Source organism: Carassius carassius, chromosome 17 (genome assembly GCF_963082965.1).
Source record: "Carassius carassius chromosome 17, fCarCar2.1, whole genome shotgun sequence".
Taxonomy (NCBI): Eukaryota; Metazoa; Chordata; class Actinopteri; order Cypriniformes; family Cyprinidae; genus Carassius; species Carassius carassius.
In genome coordinates this window covers 8,857,982-8,880,504 of record NC_081771.1, presented here as the reverse complement: position 1 = coordinate 8,880,504, position 22,523 = coordinate 8,857,982, and the positions used below count along the sequence as shown (strand labels likewise).

At 33.8% G+C, this 22,523-nt stretch overlaps 1 protein-coding gene across 7 annotated transcripts in view; it reads left to right on the top strand.

Moving 5' to 3' along the window:
* Positions 1-22,523, top strand: part of LOC132160947 (calcium-dependent secretion activator 1-like) — an 81,709-nt gene that overhangs the window by 5,523 nt on the left and 53,663 nt on the right. For all 7 annotated transcript variants that reach the window (XM_059570702.1, XM_059570701.1, XM_059570700.1 and 4 more), the window contains exons 2-3: positions 15,108-15,221; positions 17,791-18,123. In XM_059570702.1, the coding sequence (XP_059426685.1) occupies positions 15,108-15,221; positions 17,791-18,123 (447 nt within the window). The remainder of the gene's footprint in view (positions 1-15,107; positions 15,222-17,790; positions 18,124-22,523) is intronic.

Sequence of the window (22,523 nt, the reverse complement as noted above, 5' to 3'; positions counted from 1 at the left end):
GGAGAGCTTCTGGTCAGTGTTGAAATGTGAAATGAGGAGATGACGAGACAGTAGAGAGAAAAATGTCTTTGAGGCTAGACAGCTATATAAAATGTCTGATGGAAATTTAACAAGAACAAATATTAATAAAACAAATTGCTTGATCCATTTCCATTTCCAGTTCATGAGGATTTTCATAGCATCAACATATAAAACAATCTCTGAATAATAAAAATATAAAGTAACCAGCTTTCATAAATCAAGCATAAATCATATTTATAGAGCGGTGAAAACAAAAAAAAATGTGAGGGAAGAAAGACATAAAAATCCGTCAAGACAAATAGTCTCTTTTGGGTTTGTCTGTGATGGGCTTTGATTTGAAGAACGTGACTGCACAACGGATTATTGTGATTAAGAGTAAACGATACAGACCAAAAATTAAAAGAAGAGTAAAGAAAAAAAAAACCTTTGTTTTTATGACACTTTAAAACAGGTCAGTGAGGATGAGCGAGATTAATGGATCCACATTATATTTGCTATTTTGGTTTCTGTGTAGGCCATATTACTGACAAATGCCTTTTAGAGAGCAGTTATGTAAGCAAATTTTGCAGTTTTTCCACAATGCATGAAACCAGACATTTAACTGTTAAACGAAACCAGTTTGTTTGCAGTATGAACAGATACGCCCCATTGTTCTAAAAACCCACCCTCAAAAATTAATTAACGATGGAGCAGGACAGCAGTAGCAAATCTCAGTGTTGTCAAAAACAACAGTAGGAAAATAGCATTCCTGCATGACAGACTAACAACTGACAATAAAGGTAAATATGTCATCTAACAAGAATGTTTTAGCTATCACGCTGTCAGATTCCTACTTCCCATATACGGGTGGCATAAACGCCCAAAATAATTGACAGGCAGAAAGCACATCAAAGTCTTCAGACTGGCTCAGCAAAGAATTTTGATCTATTTAGCCAATGCAAAGACATAAATGTGTGAATTGTCCACTCAAAACAATTAAAAATCACTTAAAGGGCACCATATATGAAACTGGACCAAGTGACGTTACAAAATATTACAAAAATACATTTGTTTTCTTTAAAATAATAATTTCAAAAACCATTTAAATTTAAAAAGGAAAAGAAAATCTCTCTATAATTCTTATGCTTAATAATACAGAGAAGGGAATATATAAGAGACATAAGGGTCCTTAGTGAAGGCAACAGGTTGAAGACACAGCAATGACAATGACAATAATAGAAAGAGAGTGGAGGTCAGACAGGAGATTAGGAGAGCCTGAGAGACGGCAGCGGTTATGGCAGCTGGATAGAGCAGGAGTTAGTTAGGAGACAATCCCGTGGAGATAAGAGGATGTTTGATTGAAAGGCCAGAGCTGGATCTCCTCAGAAGAGATTTGGAGATTCTGAAATTACCTTATTAATATAACAGGGTGAGATGGATGAAATTTATTGGTTCATTAAGCACATTGAGAGAAAAGGACAGGTAAGAGAGGAAGAGAGCGTGAGAGACTGGCAGAGACATTTTGTCAGAAGTAATAAACATCCAGCTGGAAGGTCCTTAAACCTCCTTTATATACTGTAGCAGGTCATTCAAATTTAAGTGTGAATTATTAAATAGTGAAAAAAATGGTGGTTATTTTTAGTGCTGCTTTAATTAACTTATGACCCAGCTCTGGAGTAAATTTAGCCCAGGGCTCTTAAAATGATAAATTTAGATTTATGAATGATGCTGATATATCAATACTTAGATGAATAGACAAAATTATAAATATACATAAAAAAAATAAATTTGTATGATTTTATGTAGTCTGAATATTAATATAATATAGAAATAAATCTAATATAATACGAGGACTAATATAATACATAGAGGTCATTTCAGTGTCATGTAAATGTGGACAAAATGTTTTGCATCCATACTCATTAATCAATGCTCATTTTGAAAGCTGTGTTTGAACTTTTGGAACAGTCTATTTACATTTATAAAGAGCCAGAGCAGTGTGTGGTTGAAAATGTTTGGTTTTGCTGAAAAAAAAAAGTGTTGATTTTTGTTCATTTTTTTAAGGGGGCTTTGTGGAATGGGTGGAAGTCTGTATTTGTATGAGTTTGTACATGTGTGAATTTTCATGGCTATTTAAATAAGTGTTGCTCCGAGAGAGGTCTGAGAAAGATGGCAAGATGAGAGACATCTGCTCAAGCAATGGGAGCACTTTTCTGTAAATATTAAGACTGAATAAGATTAAAGGTGAGTTTTTTTGCTCTCACTTGTGCATTTGTCTCTGTAATTAAGATAATATCTAATCATGGATGTGCAGTCACACTTATATTTCAGGGGCTATGGATAACTTAATTCTCCCCTAATAAAGCTTCTAATGAGACTTCTAATATTCATGGAAATAAAGTGTCCTGCCCATGATCAATTAGAGGCAAATCTTATGTTTAATTTATGTTGCTATTCAGCACTAATTGGCTTCTCATATTTGTGCACTTTGAAGGTAGACGGCTCAATTAGTGGTGAGAAAAATAATAACAAGCCTCCAGTTTTTACAGTGTGGAAGCGAACCAAAACTAACTTTGATTTGGCGTACAAAGGAATATGTTGAATATGTTGTACAACCAAAGCTAAAATATTTATCCAGAGCTGAAAAACATAAAAAGGACACTTAAAGTTGTGTTCACCATATAGCATATAATGAAATTATGTTATTCTAAATGTAGGGTGTTTACATGTAAATTATATTACATATTAATAATATTTATTTGTTAAATATGTTAAATTTCACTTGCCACGCAAAGGAGTATGTTTAATTTGTATGTTTCTAATATGCTTTAATGTGCAACTAATGCTTTTTTGACCCAAAGCTGGGAACATTACAAAATAAAAAAGGTGACTGACAACATATTGTATAGTGTTTAAATAAATTAATTCATTATAAATTGTTTGATGTTTACATGTAAATAATATGATCTGTTAATGGTCTAAACTTTGATTTACACATTCATATAAAGTTACATAACAATATTTTCTCAAAATTCTAAAAAAAAAAAAAAAAAAAACACAAATGCTTATTATTCATTTTTAAGGCTGTTTGTAGATTTTGGACACAACTGACACAAGGAAGGGTTAATAAGCCAAGTGGGAACAGTTATTGGCTGTCTGATGCTGATAATCTCAAAACAGGCAGTTAATCAGTCTGGCCTGTATATATACAGTAGGTCTATATCACTAGTCTTGAGCCAGAACAGTAGTTTAGATAAATCTGCAGGTTTTTCGCCTAGAGGCATGGAGGGTAGGATGAAAGGAAGTAGCATTGGCCAGAGTGGAGGATGGTGTCACAGTCTAGTGTGATGAACAACAGTAGCTACTAGTTGTTGTGGCACTACAGCCATGTCTGTCTAAGAGAGCTGCTTGGGCCCTTATTCTAAAGCATGTGACAGAATTTTTCTCATGCCATCACCGCCACACACACCTCCACTATCCCCCTTAAAACAGAACACACACACTCTTTCTCTCCCTTCCTCCTTCCCATCCAGCTTTTTCCATATCCTATAATCCATTAAGCGGCAGCACTCCTTACTTTCACTGCCTGTCTCTCCCTCTTTCTGTATTTCCTGGCAGGATGATATGACCTTCTATTTTTTTCAAGGTCTCTATTTCAACAGTGAACACGTGAAGAGAGCATCCATTACATTTTAGCATGAAAGCTCCTCATAACCCTCTTTTATCCTATTATTTTTAAGGGGGAAATAGATGCAGTCTTTGGCCCATTTTGTGGCCTAGATGTTATAAGACATGGCCAAGGGAGAAAAATATATTTTTTCACTGATAGTTGATTTAGCCCCCCCCCCCCCCTTTCAATTTGATTTGTACTTCAGGTGTAACATCTAGGCATGCATTTTTGTATGCTTGGGTATGTGTAACGTACAATGAAATTATATAAACATGCTCACAGCATCATGTATATATAAAAAAATAATAATATTTTTACGTGTACACAACTTTAGAAATGTACAAATTATTTATACTGCATTTATATTATAATTATGTAAGGCACATTTTATTATCATATAGATATTTTTGATTGAGTTTTATTGATTATTTTGATTGATTTATTGATTTAACCCTACCTCTAAACATAACCATTTCTTGAAAAAACAAAAACCCAACAAAACCAGATTAGGTAAATTTGTTGTCACTGAACATTTTTAATGATTACATTTATTGCATTTAAAGGCAATAAATATATTGATTATAGAGATATTTTTGATGATATAACCCAACCTAACCATTTCTTAATTTTACAACACACACACATACTGTAGGCCTATATATACTCCACTTCGTCATGCCTAACAACGCCCATTAGCTGTTATAAATGTACTGTAAACCGTGGCTTCTTTGCGCTTATTGCCCAGATACAGATACCTCTGGCATAATTGTACAAGTGTCTATTTTATTAAATGGCAATATTTTTTTTTCATCCATATATTTCTGAAAGTGTAGGAACTTGATACATTTTGTCTCTAAAAACCATGTTCTCTGGTGTGACACCATATCCTCATTTTAAATCACCAAATTTAAGAGACAACTTTAACTAGTTGAAGGACCCCATTCATGGTCCTGTTAACGAAGCCCCCAGTGAGGCCCATGCCATGTGCACATGGTATATCTTTGTCTCAAAATTGTTCAAGTATTTAACTTTTTTGGAACTACTACAAAAGTGTTATGTTTTGTTGTCCTTGGGTGTAACACCCCTAAATTATATTTTTTAATTAAAAACGGCATGTTAAACTACATAATCATGGAAAATTATGCAAATGTGTCTTGCTTACTGCTAATGACAGGTTAGCTTGGAATAGCAAGCTCATTAACTGACGGAAAAAGACTGAAACGTCCTATGGTGTGACAGAAAATGTCCACTGGTGTGACGCCTGTCCTATCACACAGGAGAACGATGTCACACCAGAGGACAAGGTCTCTTTAAAATAATTTTTAATAATTAATTCATTTTTATTCTTTTTTTGATAATTTTCAGTGTTCTTAAATATAATAATATCATTAATTAAACTATTTTCTGATGTTTTTTTTTTTTTTACAGAAAACTTGTTATAAAGTGTCATAAAAATAAGTATAAAATGTGATGCTTTATTTTTGAGACAGAAAGAATTGAGGGAGAGAATTTACAGGAAGATAGAGGACAAGAAATATATAGGGAAAATTAACAGGAATCCACCAGAAGGGAGGAGATCCTAAAAGATCAAAGTAGAAAATAAACAAAATCAAGATGATGCCTTAAAAAGTAGACATATAGTTTAAAAAAATCCATTCACATAGTTTGTATATAAATCATATTTAGCTGTTCCTCACATACAGCGGGGGCAAGAAAAGTTTCAGTAACATACTGATTTATTAAGAGACTTTTTTGTTTTGTTTAAAAACGTCCTTTAGTGTGACGTCATGTCCTATGGTGTGACACATGAAAGATGACACATGATTTTTTTTCTCAAAATATCTTAAAAACAGTTGAGTATTGCATTAGGGGAAATACAAATGTCACTCAACTTAAAATGGTATAATTTGCAAGTTATTTCTTGAAATTGTCCAACAAGTCATGGCGAAAAATTATGTTAATTATAATTTCATATTAAATAGTTATTAATAATAATTATATTTAACGTAATGTTTTTAATAGATATGTTTGAAACTGCATTTTAAGTTGCATTCAGAATTCATTTGACTGAGGAGACATGTGAATGTTGCTTTTGTCATAGTCTGTCTGCACTGACTGCATCTTTTCTGTTCTTCCATTAATTCTTCACGGGAAGAAGCCATCTTACAGACTCTGTGTGTCACATGGCACAAGTTCTTATTTTTAGCTGGATTAGTGGAGTTTCAGGCAAGTGCTTTCACCCACACACACATTAGCTTTCTCTGAGACAGACACACACACACACACACCCATTAACTCTAAGACTGAGCACGCTGTAGTTTTTTTCTGACACAAACACTGTCTCATACTTAGATAACCTCTCAGCTCACGTAGAAGCACCAAAACCTTCTAAAGGCGCTCTCTGTCTTTCCATCACATGAGACTTTTAGCTTTTCCCATCATTTCCCCCACTTGACTCCCTTACTCACTCTGAACATGTCCCTTTTTTGCCTAGCACACTTCTGTCAAAGAAAGGCTGGCTTTGGGCTCTGTCTTTTGGTAGTGTGATTAAAGTGCTACACTTTCACAATCCGCTGAAGCGCTATACTCTGTTCTGCCGATATACTTCACCCGCACCCAAATCCTACATCACACAATCTTATTGTGCTGTCAATACGCCGATAGAGTGTTAGACAGACAATGTTCTCACACAAAGAGACACATACACAGCTGAGATCCAGGGATTTAAATATTTATTTTATGTTTCTGCTAAAATCCTGTATATGCTTAGTTTTCTTTCTTTTTTTTCTTTTTTTTTTACAAAGGAATATTTTATTACAGGGCTTAAGTTGCGAGGTAGCAAAGGAGATGTAGTATTGAATGTCAGCCCGGCTGTTAGTCATTTTTGCTTTTGTACAAGAGTTCTATAAACAACAGACTGACCATTAGTTTTTTTTCTGTTATTGTTTTATATATTGTTTGCAAGATTTAAAGAACAACAATACTATATCATTAGTTCGAACAAGTGGGTGAATACAGAGAAAAAAAAAGATAAAACATTGTTCAATAGGCCTAATCAAGGAACTTTACTGGAGGATATATATTTTAAAGGATTATGTTTTTTACTCCAGAAATACCATGTCTAAAATGTAAGTTGTTCAAAATCTTTGTTTATTACACTGCTATATAAAGACATTGTCACAATTGCAGCCAAGCTATTTTTACGAATATTAGCTGTTTGGGGTTTGCCTTTTCTTCATCCCTCTATTTAATTTCTTTTTTTTTTTTTTTTTTTTTTTACTCGACTTACCATAATCATCTTAAATATGGTTGATGAATTGGAGTTCAGTTATGCTGAAGGATTCAAATTCAAATTATATCCAAAATGGAGCCCTTCAAATAGCATATATGAAATGCTAAAAGCTGGTTTGCATGGTTATTAAATTTGGATGTTTTGTGCTTGCGGGGACTGCACAGTAGATGGCCAGTCTTTCTGCCTTGTGGCTCAGATACACCAAAACTAACCAGCTGCTATCTTCAGCAATGGCTTTGTGGGTTCATAGCCCCTATGCGCTCTGAGCATCATGCTAAACATAGAAAATGCCATGGAGGGACGCAGGGAGGGGAGAGAAGGAAAAGAGTTGCAGACTGCAGGACAATGCAGAACACTCTGTTCCCCTTTGGCAGATCAGTTCCAAGGAATCCAGTGAAACTGGGGAATGATTCGTTAGGGCACTTATGTGATGCTAATGTTCCTAAGCCAAATCAGCTTTGACGATTGAGCCCTGCATTCAGAGGGTTCATATTATTTGACAGTGTTTGTGCATGTATTTGCAGCTACAGTGCTGCTGGTATTGTTTTCGTTCATTTATTCAAGGATTTTGTGTGTCTGTGTGTGGATTGTTTCTATGTGCTTGTTAGCTTATTGTTCTGATTATTAATTGCATACACTGTACAGCAAGCATTAAAAATTGTCTGCTAGAAAGTGCATGACCTCTTCTGTATTTGATATGTTTATATTCTCATTGGCACACAATACTAATAGCATCATCAGTACAACAGAATGAGTTTGTGTAGAATCGCACTATTTGTATCGCTTAACCACACAATCTCATTCTTTCAGTTTTCCCTCATATATAATACATTTGTGATTGTATAATATAAAGTATGTTTCATGTCTTAAATTTAAAAGGATTTTTCAATTTATTGCCACTGGCAGAGTGAAAATGGCTGGTAATGATTTAATATTAGTATTTATATATTAAAGTATTTATATGGTATATTTTGCAATACACCAATGCCCGCTTACAAAAGCAACACAAATTACTGACTCTTAGGTTACTACTTATAATATAATATAATATAATATAATATAATATAATATAATATAATATAATATAATATAATATAATATAATATAATATAATATAATATAATATAATATAATTTTTTTTCAATAGTTTGTCACTCAGGAAACCAAAGATGGAATTGCATTTTATCTTTCCAGATGTTGAAAGAACTGTAGAATATTATTCAAAAGTTTGGAATCGGGTAGGATTTTTTTCAAAATAAATGTATTGTTGTATAAAGATATATAAAGATAAAGATATTAAAATAGATAACAGTTTTACATTTTTTTAGTTTTTGTTTGATTCAGTAAATGCAGCACTGTTGAACATAAGAAATTTACCAGTTAATATATTAATGTTATTTATTAATATATTAATGTAATATATTAATATATATATATATATATATATAATATCAATGTTAATAATTTTTCTTTCATTTAGCATGCTTCATTCAAAAAGCCTTATCAAAATGCTAAACTCTGAAAGCCAGTGAAGATCCATTTAAGTTGAACATAATGTACTTACAAATTATTACAATAAGAGTGCTATATTGAATTTGGCTTTGCATTCAAGGATTTTGTGTGTCTGTGTGTGGATTGTTTCTATGTGCTTGTTAGCTTATTGTTCTGATTATTAATTGCATACACTGTACAGCAAGCATTAAAAATTGTCTGCTAGAAAGTGCATGACCTCTTCTGTATTTGATATGTTTATATTCTCATTGGCACACAATACTAATAGCATCATCAGTACAACAGAATGAGTTTGTGTAGAATCGCACTATTTGTATCGCTTAACCACACAATCTCATTCTTTCAGTTTTCCCTCATATATAATACATTTGTGATTGTATAATATAAAGTATGTTTCATGTCTTAAATTTAAAAGGATTTTTCAATTTATTGCCACTGGCAGAGTGAAAATGGCTGGTAATGATTTAATATTAGTATTTATATATTAAAGTATTTATATGGTATATTTTGCAATACACCAATGCCCGCTTACAAAAGCAACACAAATTACTGACTCTTAGGTTACTACTTATAATATAATATAATATAATATAATATAATATAATATAATATAATATAATATAATATAATATAATATAATATAATATAATATAATATAATATAATATAATATAATATAATATAATATAATTTTTTTTCAATAGTTTGTCACTCAGGAAACCAAAGATGGAATTGCATTTTATCTTTCCAGATGTTGAAAGAACTGTAGAATATTATTCAAAAGTTTGGAATCGGGTAGGATTTTTTTCAAAATAAATGTATTGTTGTATAAAGATATATAAAGATAAAGATATTAAAATAGATAACAGTTTTACATTTTTTTAGTTTTTGTTTGATTCAGTAAATGCAGCACTGTTGAACATAAGAAATTTACCAGTTAATATATTAATGTTATTTATTAATATATTAATGTAATATATTAATATATATATATATATATATATAATATCAATGTTAATAATTTTTCTTTCATTTAGCATGCTTCATTCAAAAAGCCTTATCAAAATGCTAAACTCTGAAAGCCAGTGAAGATCCATTTAAGTTGAACATAATGTACTTACAAATTATTACAATAAGAGTGCTATATTGAATTTGGCTTTGCATTCAAGGATTTTGTGTGTCTGTGTGTGGATTGTTTCTATGTGCTTGTTAGCTTATTGTTCTGATTATTAATTGCATACACTGTACAGCAAGCATTAAAAATTGTCTGCTAGAAAGTGCATGACCTCTTCTGTATTTGATATGTTTATATTCTCATTGGCACACAATACTAATAGCATCATCAGTACAACAGAATGAGTTTGTGTAGAATCGCACTATTTGTATCGCTTAACCACACAATCTCATTCTTTCAGTTTTCCCTCATATATAATACATTTGTGATTGTATAATATAAAGTATGTTTCATGTCTTAAATTTAAAAGGATTTTTCAATTTATTGCCACTGGCAGAGTGAAAATGGCTGGTAATGATTTAATATTAGTATTTATATATTAAAGTATTTATATGGTATATTTTGCAATACACCAATGCCCGCTTACAAAAGCAACACAAATTACTGACTCTTAGGTTACTACTTATAATATAATATAATATAATATAATATAATATAATATAATATAATATAATATAATATAATATAATATAATATAATATAATATAATATAATATAATATAATATAATATAATATAATATAATATAATATAATTTTTTTTCAATAGTTTGTCACTCAGGAAACCAAAGATGGAATTGCATTTTATCTTTCCAGATGTTGAAAGAACTGTAGAATATTATTCAAAAGTTTGGAATCGGGTAGGATTTTTTTCAAAATAAATGTATTGTTGTATAAAGATATATAAAGATAAAGATATTAAAATAGATAACAGTTTTACATTTTTTTAGTTTTTGTTTGATTCAGTAAATGCAGCACTGTTGAACATAAGAAATTTACCAGTTAATATATTAATGTTATTTATTAATATATTAATGTAATATATTAATATATATATATATATATATATAATATCAATGTTAATAATTTTTCTTTCATTTAGCATGCTTCATTCAAAAAGCCTTATCAAAATGCTAAACTCTGAAAGCCAGTGAAGATCCATTTAAGTTGAACATAATGTACTTACAAATTATTACAATAAGAGTGCTATATTGAATTTGGCTTTGCGTGTTAAATTCAGCCTCTTGTTCCATTTCATTTAGTTGTCTGGGTCTAAATTTGGCAAACACCTCCATTTTCACTCCCCCATTCAGTTATGTAACTTGCTTCCCCCCCCCATCTACCCTCCTTTTTGGTGCCAAGCTTGTATGTAGTTGAAATTGAAAATTCTAATGAAATTGAAAACCCAAAACCAGAAATACATTCACTTTAAGATAACTTAAAATGAAATTTGGTTTTATTTGACTTTCTTTTCTTTTATGAAAATATGAAAAATGTTAATGATTGAATACAAATGTGAAACTTCCCCCTCTGTGGAGTAACATTATAATCACTCATCCATATTTCCTATCTCTCTCTTTCTCACTCTCTCTCTCATGCATCATCTCTGGCCCACAGCAAAAGCTGCTGCACTCATGCAATTATCATAATTACTAACGACTTTGCAGTCTGCTGCGGAGTGTGCACACGCACACACTGATAGAGTGCCTCATTTTCTTCTGCTGTTTCTTCATTCACACAAAAGAAAATGTACACTTTTGTTTTTGACACAAACTAAATGTAAAGGACATTATAAATAAGATACGGCTGCTGAAATGATAATGTTATAACAGGAGAATGGATTCATCAGGTGAGGTTGAAGTAAAAAGCACTACGATCGTATTTCCAAAGAGACGAGTCTGATTATCTGTAGCTGAAAAGGCAAGAAGTCAGCAATGTTCAAGCCCAGATGAACCATCTTTTATTTCTGTTTTGTTAGGTGATTCTACCAAATTGCTCATTGGAGAAATTACTTTTTTCCATTCTGTTGACATATTTCCTATAGAAACATGATGTTACAATGGGACTAGATATATTGGTTCTTGCTAGTCAGTTGCAGAGGAGGAAAAATCTTATTCAACCTTTTAATTAGACCAATATAGGGCTGCATGTTTCTTTCTTTCTGACAAAAATCAGATTATGATTTTCAATGCTTTATTTTTATTTATTTTTAAAGAGCAATAGGTTTGCTGTGCTTGTTTGTAGGGAAGCATTTACTTATTTAAAATGAACTTGCATTCTCCCCTGGTGGTGAAATACAGTATGTCTTTGTCTGCTCCAGAGTGTGTACAAATGAATCAGTCTGTTACAGGGCAATCATGATAAGAGGGATCTAGAGGGAATTAATGGGAAATCTTGGAAGGGGGTGGAGGTACCATTAGAATGATGATGGTTATTGGTCACACCTGCATCTAGGGGCTCAATAGAGAGAAATATAATGGTGCTTCATACAGCCTAATGTAATTATTCCAAAAAATGGTGATGTTCTATATTGTGTTACACCTGCGAAACACAAAAATGCATAAAGCCTTTATTTTACCATTATTTATATACTATTAAAGGTGCGACCAATAGAGAGGTTTTTAGTCCTTGTCTGTTAGTTTTAAGGCCATAGATATGCGAATGAACTTCAAAACATTGACAAAATAAACTTTTAACAGACAAAGTATAATCTGTCTCTTCATAGACAGTGTGCCCTCACTTTGATGACCTTAGTTTCAGCTTCCTCTTCCAGTATGAATTATATCAACACAGGAAAAAATATGGGGCCTTTAAACACCTGCATTTGAATGTCTTCATTATATATACATGGATGTTATATTCACATCATATGGAGAATGCAGACACACACACACACACTCCAGACCTGTCAAACCTTCTGTGTGCCTGTACACGGCCTTCATAAAAACTATCCTGGAAAATAACAAAGAGAAAAGCATACTCTGAAATATTGAGGGCTACAAGCTGTTCTTCAGGGCTATAGTATTCTTTGTACAGACAGTTCAGAAAGCAGATAAAGTCAACTGTTCTATGTGTGTGTAAAGGAGAGGGGACAGTAGCAGAGAGATGAACACACAGATGGTGCTGTGATGCCTCACAGGCACATGCTACTTTGTACTTTTCCACCTTCCTCCTACACACTTGCACACAGAAAACCATTTCCTTTATATCTTGTCAAACTGGTGGTTTCAAGGCGAATGGCAACATAACATCTTGTTAAACTTTGTGTTTTTTGCTATGCTTAGCAAACCACCATATTGTATGCATGACAGAGCAATAGAGCACATTTAAAGGTTTTGAATGTTTCAGTGAGATGATAAAACTGTGACTTACACTATAAAAAATAATATAATCATGCAGATCATTGGCCTTTTATCACATACATAGAAATAATGCATACTTTGCAATATAGATAAAAATACTGTATGTGAGGGACAACATAAAGTCAACCAGTCATTTTTGCAAAATGTATTTTGACAAGATGATTAGAAGAAGAGGGGGTTTATGTTTTGTGATAATCACTGGCTCACTGTAAATTCTTCTACTTATTGCACTGGTACTTACCAAATGAATAAATAAAAACCTATGAAATATTGATTTTAGCTTTTTATTACATGAGAAGAAAGAGTGGAGGGATACGCAAGACATTAAACTAGCACTGCTATGTTGGAAATCATGAGAATGTGCTCCTATACACAGTTCAAAGGTCATTATGTGAAATGTTTGACCATAGAATGCCATGATGGACCAATCAGGATCAAGTATTCCAGAGAGCCATGTGGTACTAAGGTATACTATGCTAGAAAGAATATCTCTTTGGGTTTGAGACTTTAATCTTTGTGACTTTACCTTCCTGAACTTATCTATGCATGAACAGCTTGTAACACTCCAGAGACAAAGGAAAACATGAAATCACATAAAATGACCCGTTTAAAAGGAGGAAAAAAATACATAAATTATTATGTGAAATGTACTGTGTACAAATGAAAAGAAAACACAAACCAGACTACATTAAATACTGGTTCAGTTGGGATGGTTTGTGCTGACCACAATGTGTTTTGCGCTTTAACTTATTGCTTTTGTTGGTAATTGCACTGAAATCACATAGATATGTTTATGCACACTTCTCATATTCAGCAGCCTAGTACAATATTTTGCTGATTGTTTGCTCCATGTGTTAGGCTGATAAATCACACACGGCTGTTTATGCGTTTACAGAATTGACCATTTTCCTGTTCAACCTGTCGTGTCATAATTTTGCGTATTGTTGTGCAGTTCATAGTAATGTTAAAAGGGATACAGTAGGTCATAAAAAAATGTAAATTCTGTCATCATTTACTCACCCTTATACTGTTCCAAACACATCTGCTTTTATGTTTTCAGTGGAACATGAAAGTAAAACCATAAATAAAAATCTTAACACAACTATTTTGATGTAAGTGATAATATAATAATGCATGTTAATATGAGTTCATATTGAATGAAAAACATTAATATATAATTTATACTTAAATACTCATAAATACTTAAAATGATGTATTAATAAATATATCTGGAAATAAAATTTAATTTTTGACTGAGTGATTTTTATTTTTGGGGGGGGGGGGGGGGGGGGGGTATTTATATGATAAGCAATTCATGGTGCTGGGGTGCATTTTGTCCACTGTAAAATCTGGGCCCTGATGCAAAACCAGTTGATATCCACTGTCATAAAACACAGTGGTATTGTAACTGTCAGTGCTTCGCTCTTTTGCTTTATGTGAGGAGGAGGAGGAGGATACTGTTGGGTCTGCTCTTTTTCTCCTTCACAACACTTATCTCGTTCTGTTGCTTACTCGTTCGTCACTCTGTCATCTTGTGCCCTGATGACATTCAGGGAGAGTGATGAATCACATTAGGAGAGAGAGAGAGAGAGAGAGAGAGAGAGAGAGGGAAGTAGAAGCGTTTGTAGGCTTGCAGTGAAATAAGATGTATTATGCATGAAAAATCAACATATATAAAAAATATGAAGGATTTAAGTACACAATTTCTGCAAAGGGAAAGTTAAAATTAGACTGTGCGAGTGAGAGAATGAGTGTGAGAGAGATGTAGCTAGAGATTTCTGGCTGTGAGAATAGAGAGAACGTGTGTGATTGAGTTAGAGGGTGAGTGTTTCTTTTTTTTTTTTAGCTTAAAGCAGAAAGCGTATTTTTTAGTGTAGACGTGAGAAGAGACTATGTTCTTGTGGGAGTGTTTCAGGAAAAAAAAGGTTGTATTCAATGTCTCCTGATAAAAAAAGAAACATACTTTGCTTTTATCATTCGTCTCTGAAAAATCTCTAACCCTTTTGTGGTAACATCATTTACTTTAGTCCTGAACCGTAATAGAATTTTATTCATATCTGAGTGTGCAAAATCTGATAACAAATGCAACTGAGACCATTTTAGATTGAGTCAATGATTAAAAGCTAACAGTTTTTATATTGAATTATCTGTAATAACTATGAATGAATGCACTGGTCTTATGAAATATTGTTGGGGTTTTTGCAATCACAAATTATCTGAATTTTGACATTGTTAAATTTTTTTTATTTCTCCTTGTAGATCACCAAGCAGCAGCTGCAGACCACTAAAGACCGCTTCGAGTCTTTTCTCAAAGGAGACACACAGATTGTGGCAGATGAAGCCTTCATCAATGCAGTTCAGAGCTATTTTGAGGTGAAGTATCATTGCAACAGTAAAATAAATGGTGCAAACTCCCCTTTGTATTGCTCAAGGAATCACTTCAATGCATTACTGGTTGCTCAGCCTTTTTAAATATCTACTCTTAACCTTTTTTTAAGCATCACTTTAGCCTCAAACCTGGTGCCTCAGACTTATCAGCCTATTTTAATGTGATATTTGACCAGAGATAAAAGAATGTAGTGGTTTCCTTATTGGTCAAAGAGGAATGTTGTTAAACTGTAAATTTCACAGAATAATTAAGAATTTTAAGAATACTAAGAATGGTGCACTGAATTAATTAAATTAGGTTTGGTGTCTCTGTCCATGTAAGGTTGTGACATATTAACCTCGCCTTCAGGCAATTAGCACAGGCTACTGATGGCAAACAACAATGACCCGTTGATTATTATACAATGTGTTTTCGAAATGTTACATAGCCGTTGTACAGTAGTTACCGCACTGCAGATTAGACAAAATATTTAGATGATGACACAACTTTTTTCTAAGTGAATTACCATAGAGATGAGAGTGTCTAAATAGCCCTTTTGGTGACGACTCTCCGTAGCTAAAACATAAGTCTTTACACATGCTCTGTGAAGAGATTGCTATTCTAATGGATTCGAATATTGTGGTCCTGTTGCTGTGGTTTGGGCCTCTGTGCATGGTAATTTACTTGCGCAATATGGCTGAAAGTGGTTATTAAAATACTTTAGGCTGCCTCACATGTGAAATCATTAATATCTGTGCATTTTATTTAATTGCCAAAGATGTAAGTAATGATTTATTGTAGCCAGTAGCAATTACAATATTCTCATGAGTGCTGTATACAGTATGAGTGCTAGTGTGCAGACATATGCAAGAATTAATAGCTAAGCATATACAGTAAGTGAAAATGTATGTCTTTCATAGTGCCTACAACTTGCAGATAAAATTAGTTAGCAATTAGTTATTAAATGGGCAAATTGTGAACGGCTACACTTCATTAAATCTGTAGAAAAACAGAAAAGACTGCTTATCTCATGCCAGGACATTTCCTTTAAGCCTAAAATCACCATATTTGTAATACAGGTAAACCACCTGTGAAAATAAATATGTAAAATTAATATTAGCACAATACTTTGTGCCCTATATTTACAAACTTTTTTAGACTGTAGCAATACTTCTCTGAAACATGCAAATTTTTTCCCCCTCAGATTTCTATAATGATACAAGCAGAAAAGCCATTGCAGGGCTTGTTTGCAGAACTGTAAATTTCCAAATTAGTTTGTTATAGCAGGCCACCGAAAGAGAAGCTTATAGTAAACTGCCGTCTGGATTGGGACCAGACAGCAATTTAAATCTCTATTTGTCTTCTTGAATGGAGAATGAGAAGGGCTTTTAAAAGGAATGAAGAAAAGCAGCTGCCAAGAAATCCAATTGTTAAGAAGAACATAAATCATGTTTAACTCGCACCTCTATAAAACCAGATTTGAAACATTGCGTATAGGAAAAGAGGAGGCAGTTGGAACTCAACAGTCATTTCAGTTGGACTAAAGAATAAAATCACAAATGTTCTCTCCCGTTATTCTGGTTTGAATTAGAAAATATCTCCTGAATAATTCAGAGAGAGAGCCCATAGGACTGCAGCATTTTTGCCCACACTGATCCCATAATTTCGAAGCTGTGAAATTTTACAGTTACCATTGCTTTCCATGGCGTTAATGACGTTGCTTATATTACTGCAGTATATCACTGTAGATGATGTTGTATCTATCACAGCATAGAATATTAAAGGAGCGCTGAGGCATAATTTCCTCTAGCAGATTGGAGTGATTGAAAACACAGTGAATGTTTTCAAGTTATCCAAGTGAAACTTTTTGAAGGGCACGTTTTTTTTTTTGGTTTTATCACCACCTCACCTTTAAAGGCCCAATGAAATGACTTGGCAAGTGCAGTTTTTTTGTCTTAGGTTAATTATTGAATTGTACATATCACTTTTTTAACAAAAATTGCCAGTAGCCTTTAATTATTCAGTTAGATTAATATAGTATTATACTCAAGGAATAATATTGGTTCAACTTTATATTAGGTGGTAGTTATTGTGTTTATATTGCATAGCAAAACACTTTTGCTGCTATTAAGATGGGATACGGGTAAGGTTAGGGACAGGTTTGGTGGTATGGGTAGGTTTAAGGGTGGGTTAATGTATAAGGGGTGGGTCAACAAGTGTAATTATAAATGCAGTTACAGAAATTAATTTCAGATGTAATTACATGCAGGTATTTTTAAAATATGTACAATGTAAAAACATGTATTTACACAATAAGTGCATTGTACCAAACTATTAATTTAAATGTAAGTATTAAGTAGTTAAGGCTATCTAATATAAAGTTGGACCATATTATTAAATAAATATATTTATTTAATTTTATTCAATGAAATCACATTTGTACATTTAAAGGTCAGTTAAAAGTCAATGTTAAGATAGCATATAGCACATGTACGTGACTAAAAATCACAAAACTCCAATTCTGAATATATTTAGAATTTTTTTTTGCCTTCCCCTTGTCTGTGTGAACTGCAGGTTTTTCTGAAGAGTGACCGTGTTGCTAAGATGGTCCAAACAGGAGGTTTATCTGCTCTGGACTGTCGTGAGGTGTTCAAGCGTCATATCGAGAAACGTGTCCGGAGCCTGCCAGAGATCGATGGTCTGAGCAAAGAGACTGTGCTGAGCTCCTGGATGGCTAAGTTTGACACCATCTACCGTGGAGACGAGGACCCACGCAAGGCACAGCAGCGCATGACAGCCAGCGCTGCTTCCGAGCTCATCCTGAGCAAAGAACAGCTCTACGAGATGTTCCAAATGATCCTGGGGATCAAGAAGTTTGAGCACCAGCTGTTGTACCAGGCTTGCCAGGTAGGTGGGAAAGTAGCTGTTTGACTCAGTATATACCTGTACAACATTTTGGTTATATAAACTATTTTGGGTGAACAGAGACTTGTATGTATAAACTATGGATTGTATTTTATTAGTTTTGCCTTGAAATGAAAGTGTAATTCAAGCACGTAGTGATCTAGCATTCCTCTTCTGCTGTTGTTTAATTGTTGGTTTATGCATCGGAATGATGCCTTGGCTGTTGCGACGCTCCTCGTTGTGCATTTCAAGACCCTTGCGTTCTATTTGAAGCTGTTGCACTCAATCTACTTTGAATGCAAATACACACGTCATTTTAACCTCCCCTTAGTTCGCAGTGTAATGTTATGGTAAGATCCCCATTGTAACGAGATCTAAGTAAGGCAAAGGTCCCTGATGACTACTTCAAACAACATAAGATTTTTAGATCTAAAATAATTTGTGTTTTCTCAAGTGAAGGGTGTGCTTTGGTTTTATTGTCCTTGGGTTTATAATAAATCAAGAAAACTTCAGTGCTGGCACAGGTATGATGTTTGTCTAGAAGTACAGAAATTACTGTCATTTGGGGATGAAGAGAGCTAAATCAACAACAATTTGCATGTGTCCCTGTATTCAAACGAATAATAAAATGGCTTGTTTTTGAAGTTTTCATAGCATTCTTTAGGAATACAGAAAGTTATTTTGAATGTGTCTCTTCAGAGTTTACGGGAATGTTTTTTGAACATTGAATAAAATAAACACATCACCCTAGGACAGCAACTTTAAAAGGTATTAAGCCAAAAGGTACATCCATATGAAAAGCACTGGGCTTATAAAATTGCAGACGCTTATAGTCTTCATATTTTAGGTCTTTTTCCTCAGCTTTATTGAGAGAGATCTCATCTGAGCCTCCGCCATTAAATCTCAGTCTTTCAAATGTGCTTTGAAGATGGCTAACCCACTTTTCCTGCTAACTCAGACTTCAGGGTGGAAAATTAGCATACTGTCTCCCAATGTTTGTCACTCAGAAAGCCAAAAACACAGCTAAAGTGTGTGTTAGTCCATTTGGTTTTTAATGGATCTTATATTGCTCAGATGGGATGCTACAGAGCATTTACTTGGAGACTAAGTTTATTTCCTTATCCTAATTAAACATCCTCAGTTTGTAAATATGGCCAAATAGGCATTTGTTGAAAGCACTTAAGGGATCTATAACACACTGAAAAATGCCTTTGGGGAAACGCGACGGCAAGAAATCATTGATATATCAACTTGTAAGCATGTCTTTTCGATGGATGAACAAACAGCAAGCGAGGGGAGCGGAACAAGTAGGAGGGAAGTTCAGCATAAAATCTCCTCAGTCCTGGCAGCGTTCATGTCAGGGTAGTCAAAACATCACAGTGCTGGCAGGGGCAAAATTGCTGCATCTGCCGACAAATAAGCACACAACCAGCATTTTTCACCATTTCTGTGTGACAAGTATACCTGCAAGCACTGTTTCTGTGGCAAACAAACAATGTTTCGCCTCTGATTTTCTGCCAGTTTCATAGGCACTTTTTTATATCGTCGAATTTTACATACTCTTACAGAAATAGTTGAAAGGTCTGTAATCGTTTACTCAGACTTATGTGCGTTTTCAAACCTATGTGATTTTCTTTCTTCTGGGGAATGAAATTAAGCAATCAAAAATATTAAGCATGATGATGGCTCTTGAAAATATGATTTCTGAAAAGACTGGCTGCTGAAAATTCAGCTTTGTTATCACAGGAATACATTATATTAAAAGATATATCAAAACAGGAAACAGTTATATAACATTTCACAATAATACTGTTTTAAAGGCTTTTTGATCAAATAAATGCAGCTTTGGCAAGCATAAGAGGCTTCTTTCAAAAACATTAAAAACTGACCCCAAACTTTTGAACGGTAGTATATAGACCTTTTTTTAATGATTTCACAGTTCATTGTTAGGCTTAATGGATACAAAAAGAAAGGGTCATAAAACTATATCTTCAAGATTTTGGCTTATAAGAGATTATATTAGAGAAGCCTCCAAGGCAAATGCTTTCTGGAGTAGATGGAGAACTCATGACACAGCTAAAAGAGCTATTTTAATTTAAACGCACTTTGAAAAGATCAGAGCCGCAGATTTGGGATGACTCAGAGGCTGGATGTCATATCATCCTGTTGGCAAGATCAGTGCTTTTTATGATCAAAAAGCCCTTGTAATTGCTTTGGGAGATCATCAATTAGCTGGTCAATCAGCATCGATTTATACTAGCTTTGAAAAACTAATTCGGTAAAGGTTACTTATATTTTTTGATGATTTGAGAAATGCTACAACTTGCACTTTAAGCTGATCTCACAGCAGGCAGTTGGTTGGATTTCCGAGTCAGTATCAAAAACGTGTTTACCGTCAGTTTATTTACAAAGTAAACAAGAATCGATCAGGCCGCTTCACATCAAACCTAGAAAAACCTTTCTCTTGCTCTTTCCCTTTATCTTCAGTAAGGACTCTGTTGTGTGGATCACAAGGCCATGTGTAGGAGGCGTTTTCTCTTGGCTGCCAAAAGATGCTTCATACACCACCTGCAGTGTATTTAATGAAAGCACAATCACACATAATTGGCAAAAATTATCTGGTGCTCTGTGGATTCAGCTGGAGCAACTGAGCTGTTGACTGCCCTGCACATACACATACCCATCATCACAAATAAAAACAAACAATCCATTGCATTACGTTCACGGCCAATCTTTCTTTTGGCTTTGTTTTTCCATTTTTCAGAGCTGAAGCTATACATACAGCAAGCCTAAAAAGTATTTGGACATTTTAAATGCTTAAATATGACTATGTTAACAATAGAACATTAAAATAAGTGACATCTGCAAACAAATTATGCTAGACCTGATACTATACAGGTATGTATTCACTGCTTATTTCAGCAGCAGATATTCCAGGCCATTTAAATGCAGAGGTACTGAACCATCTCAAAGTGTGTGTTATTATCAGCCATTTGCGCATTAATAAACAGAAACCTTTTACAGGAAACCTGTCAAATTAGGATGGATGAGTATGAGTGTAGGATTGCTTTCTGATTATTTCGTCAGGCAATAGTTAATGAACCATGGCGGGCAGTTGTGGTGGGAGTGTTTCGGCAAATATTGTTTGCAAACAAAGGAACCGAGACGGCGTATTTAGTGTTTGCTGGTGCCTTGGCGACTGAAAGCAAAGTCATAACATTTTACTCTAATGCTGAATTCCTAATAGTCATACGGATAACATAAAACTGCATTTCAGGGGTAACGTTGGACTACTTTTCAATATTATTGCTTGAATTGCTTCTAAGTCAAGTTAAATCTCTTTGAGATAATAGAAAACAGTGAATGTGCTGTGCGCTGTAGTTAGTGCTAGCTCATAAACTGGTCCATTCAAGCTCATCTCCCTCCAGTCACAAATAGATTCTCTCTGTGATGCACACCTCTGGTGCTCCCAAGAGCCTCCTCATTGAATTACTGAATAGATTCATTCAGCCTTTCCTGTTTCTTTTCTCTCATTGTTGTCTGTTCTTTGTTGTTTAGGGGACATGAGTAGCTTTTAATGTCAGCTTCTCCGACGGTTTAAAAATATATGTAAAGAATTGTCTCATATTTACAGTCTAAAAAGAGTTTACAGTGGTAACAATTTAGTATAGGGACCAGTTCTCACTATTAACTAGTTGCTTATTAGCATGCAACATATTGGCTGTTTATTTGTACTTATAAAGCACATATTCTGCATGACCATATTCTACATCCCTAATCCTACCCAATACCTATACTACACAAATACCTTGCTGTTAATAAGTAGCAAATTAGTCAAGTTAATGGTTTGTTAATAGCAAGAATTGGTCCTTAAAATAAAGTGTGACAGTTATAGCCTTAATAAAAACCAACTCAAACCTCTTCCAGTGAACAGAGAACAAAATCACTTTTTATTTTTTCCATAGACAACATTGCCGTTGCTATATGATTGCAATAGGATTTTTCAAATACTAAACATGTTCTATCACAATAATACTCTTATTGTGAAATAAAAGAGAACAGCTTGATTCGCAGTAAATGAGCCGATGTGAGATGATGAAACACTGGCAGCACATATAAGAAAACCCTAACATAAGTTTCAACAATAGCAGTATGTTGTCTTTGCCAAGCCTACAGTACATACAGTAATTATTGCGTGCATATGAAAACTGGCAGTGATATTGTGCTTTGTCAGACAACCTCTATCTCTGTCTTTCTCCCTCTCTCCCTCCCTCTCTCTCTCACTTTAAAAGCTCCTTTAATTTGTCAGCTCTATTGCTTTGCATTTAAAGCTCCTGTTCATCTCCTCAGGAGTAATTGGAAAAGTTGATACAACCCATATCAGTCCAGCTGACCCAACAACA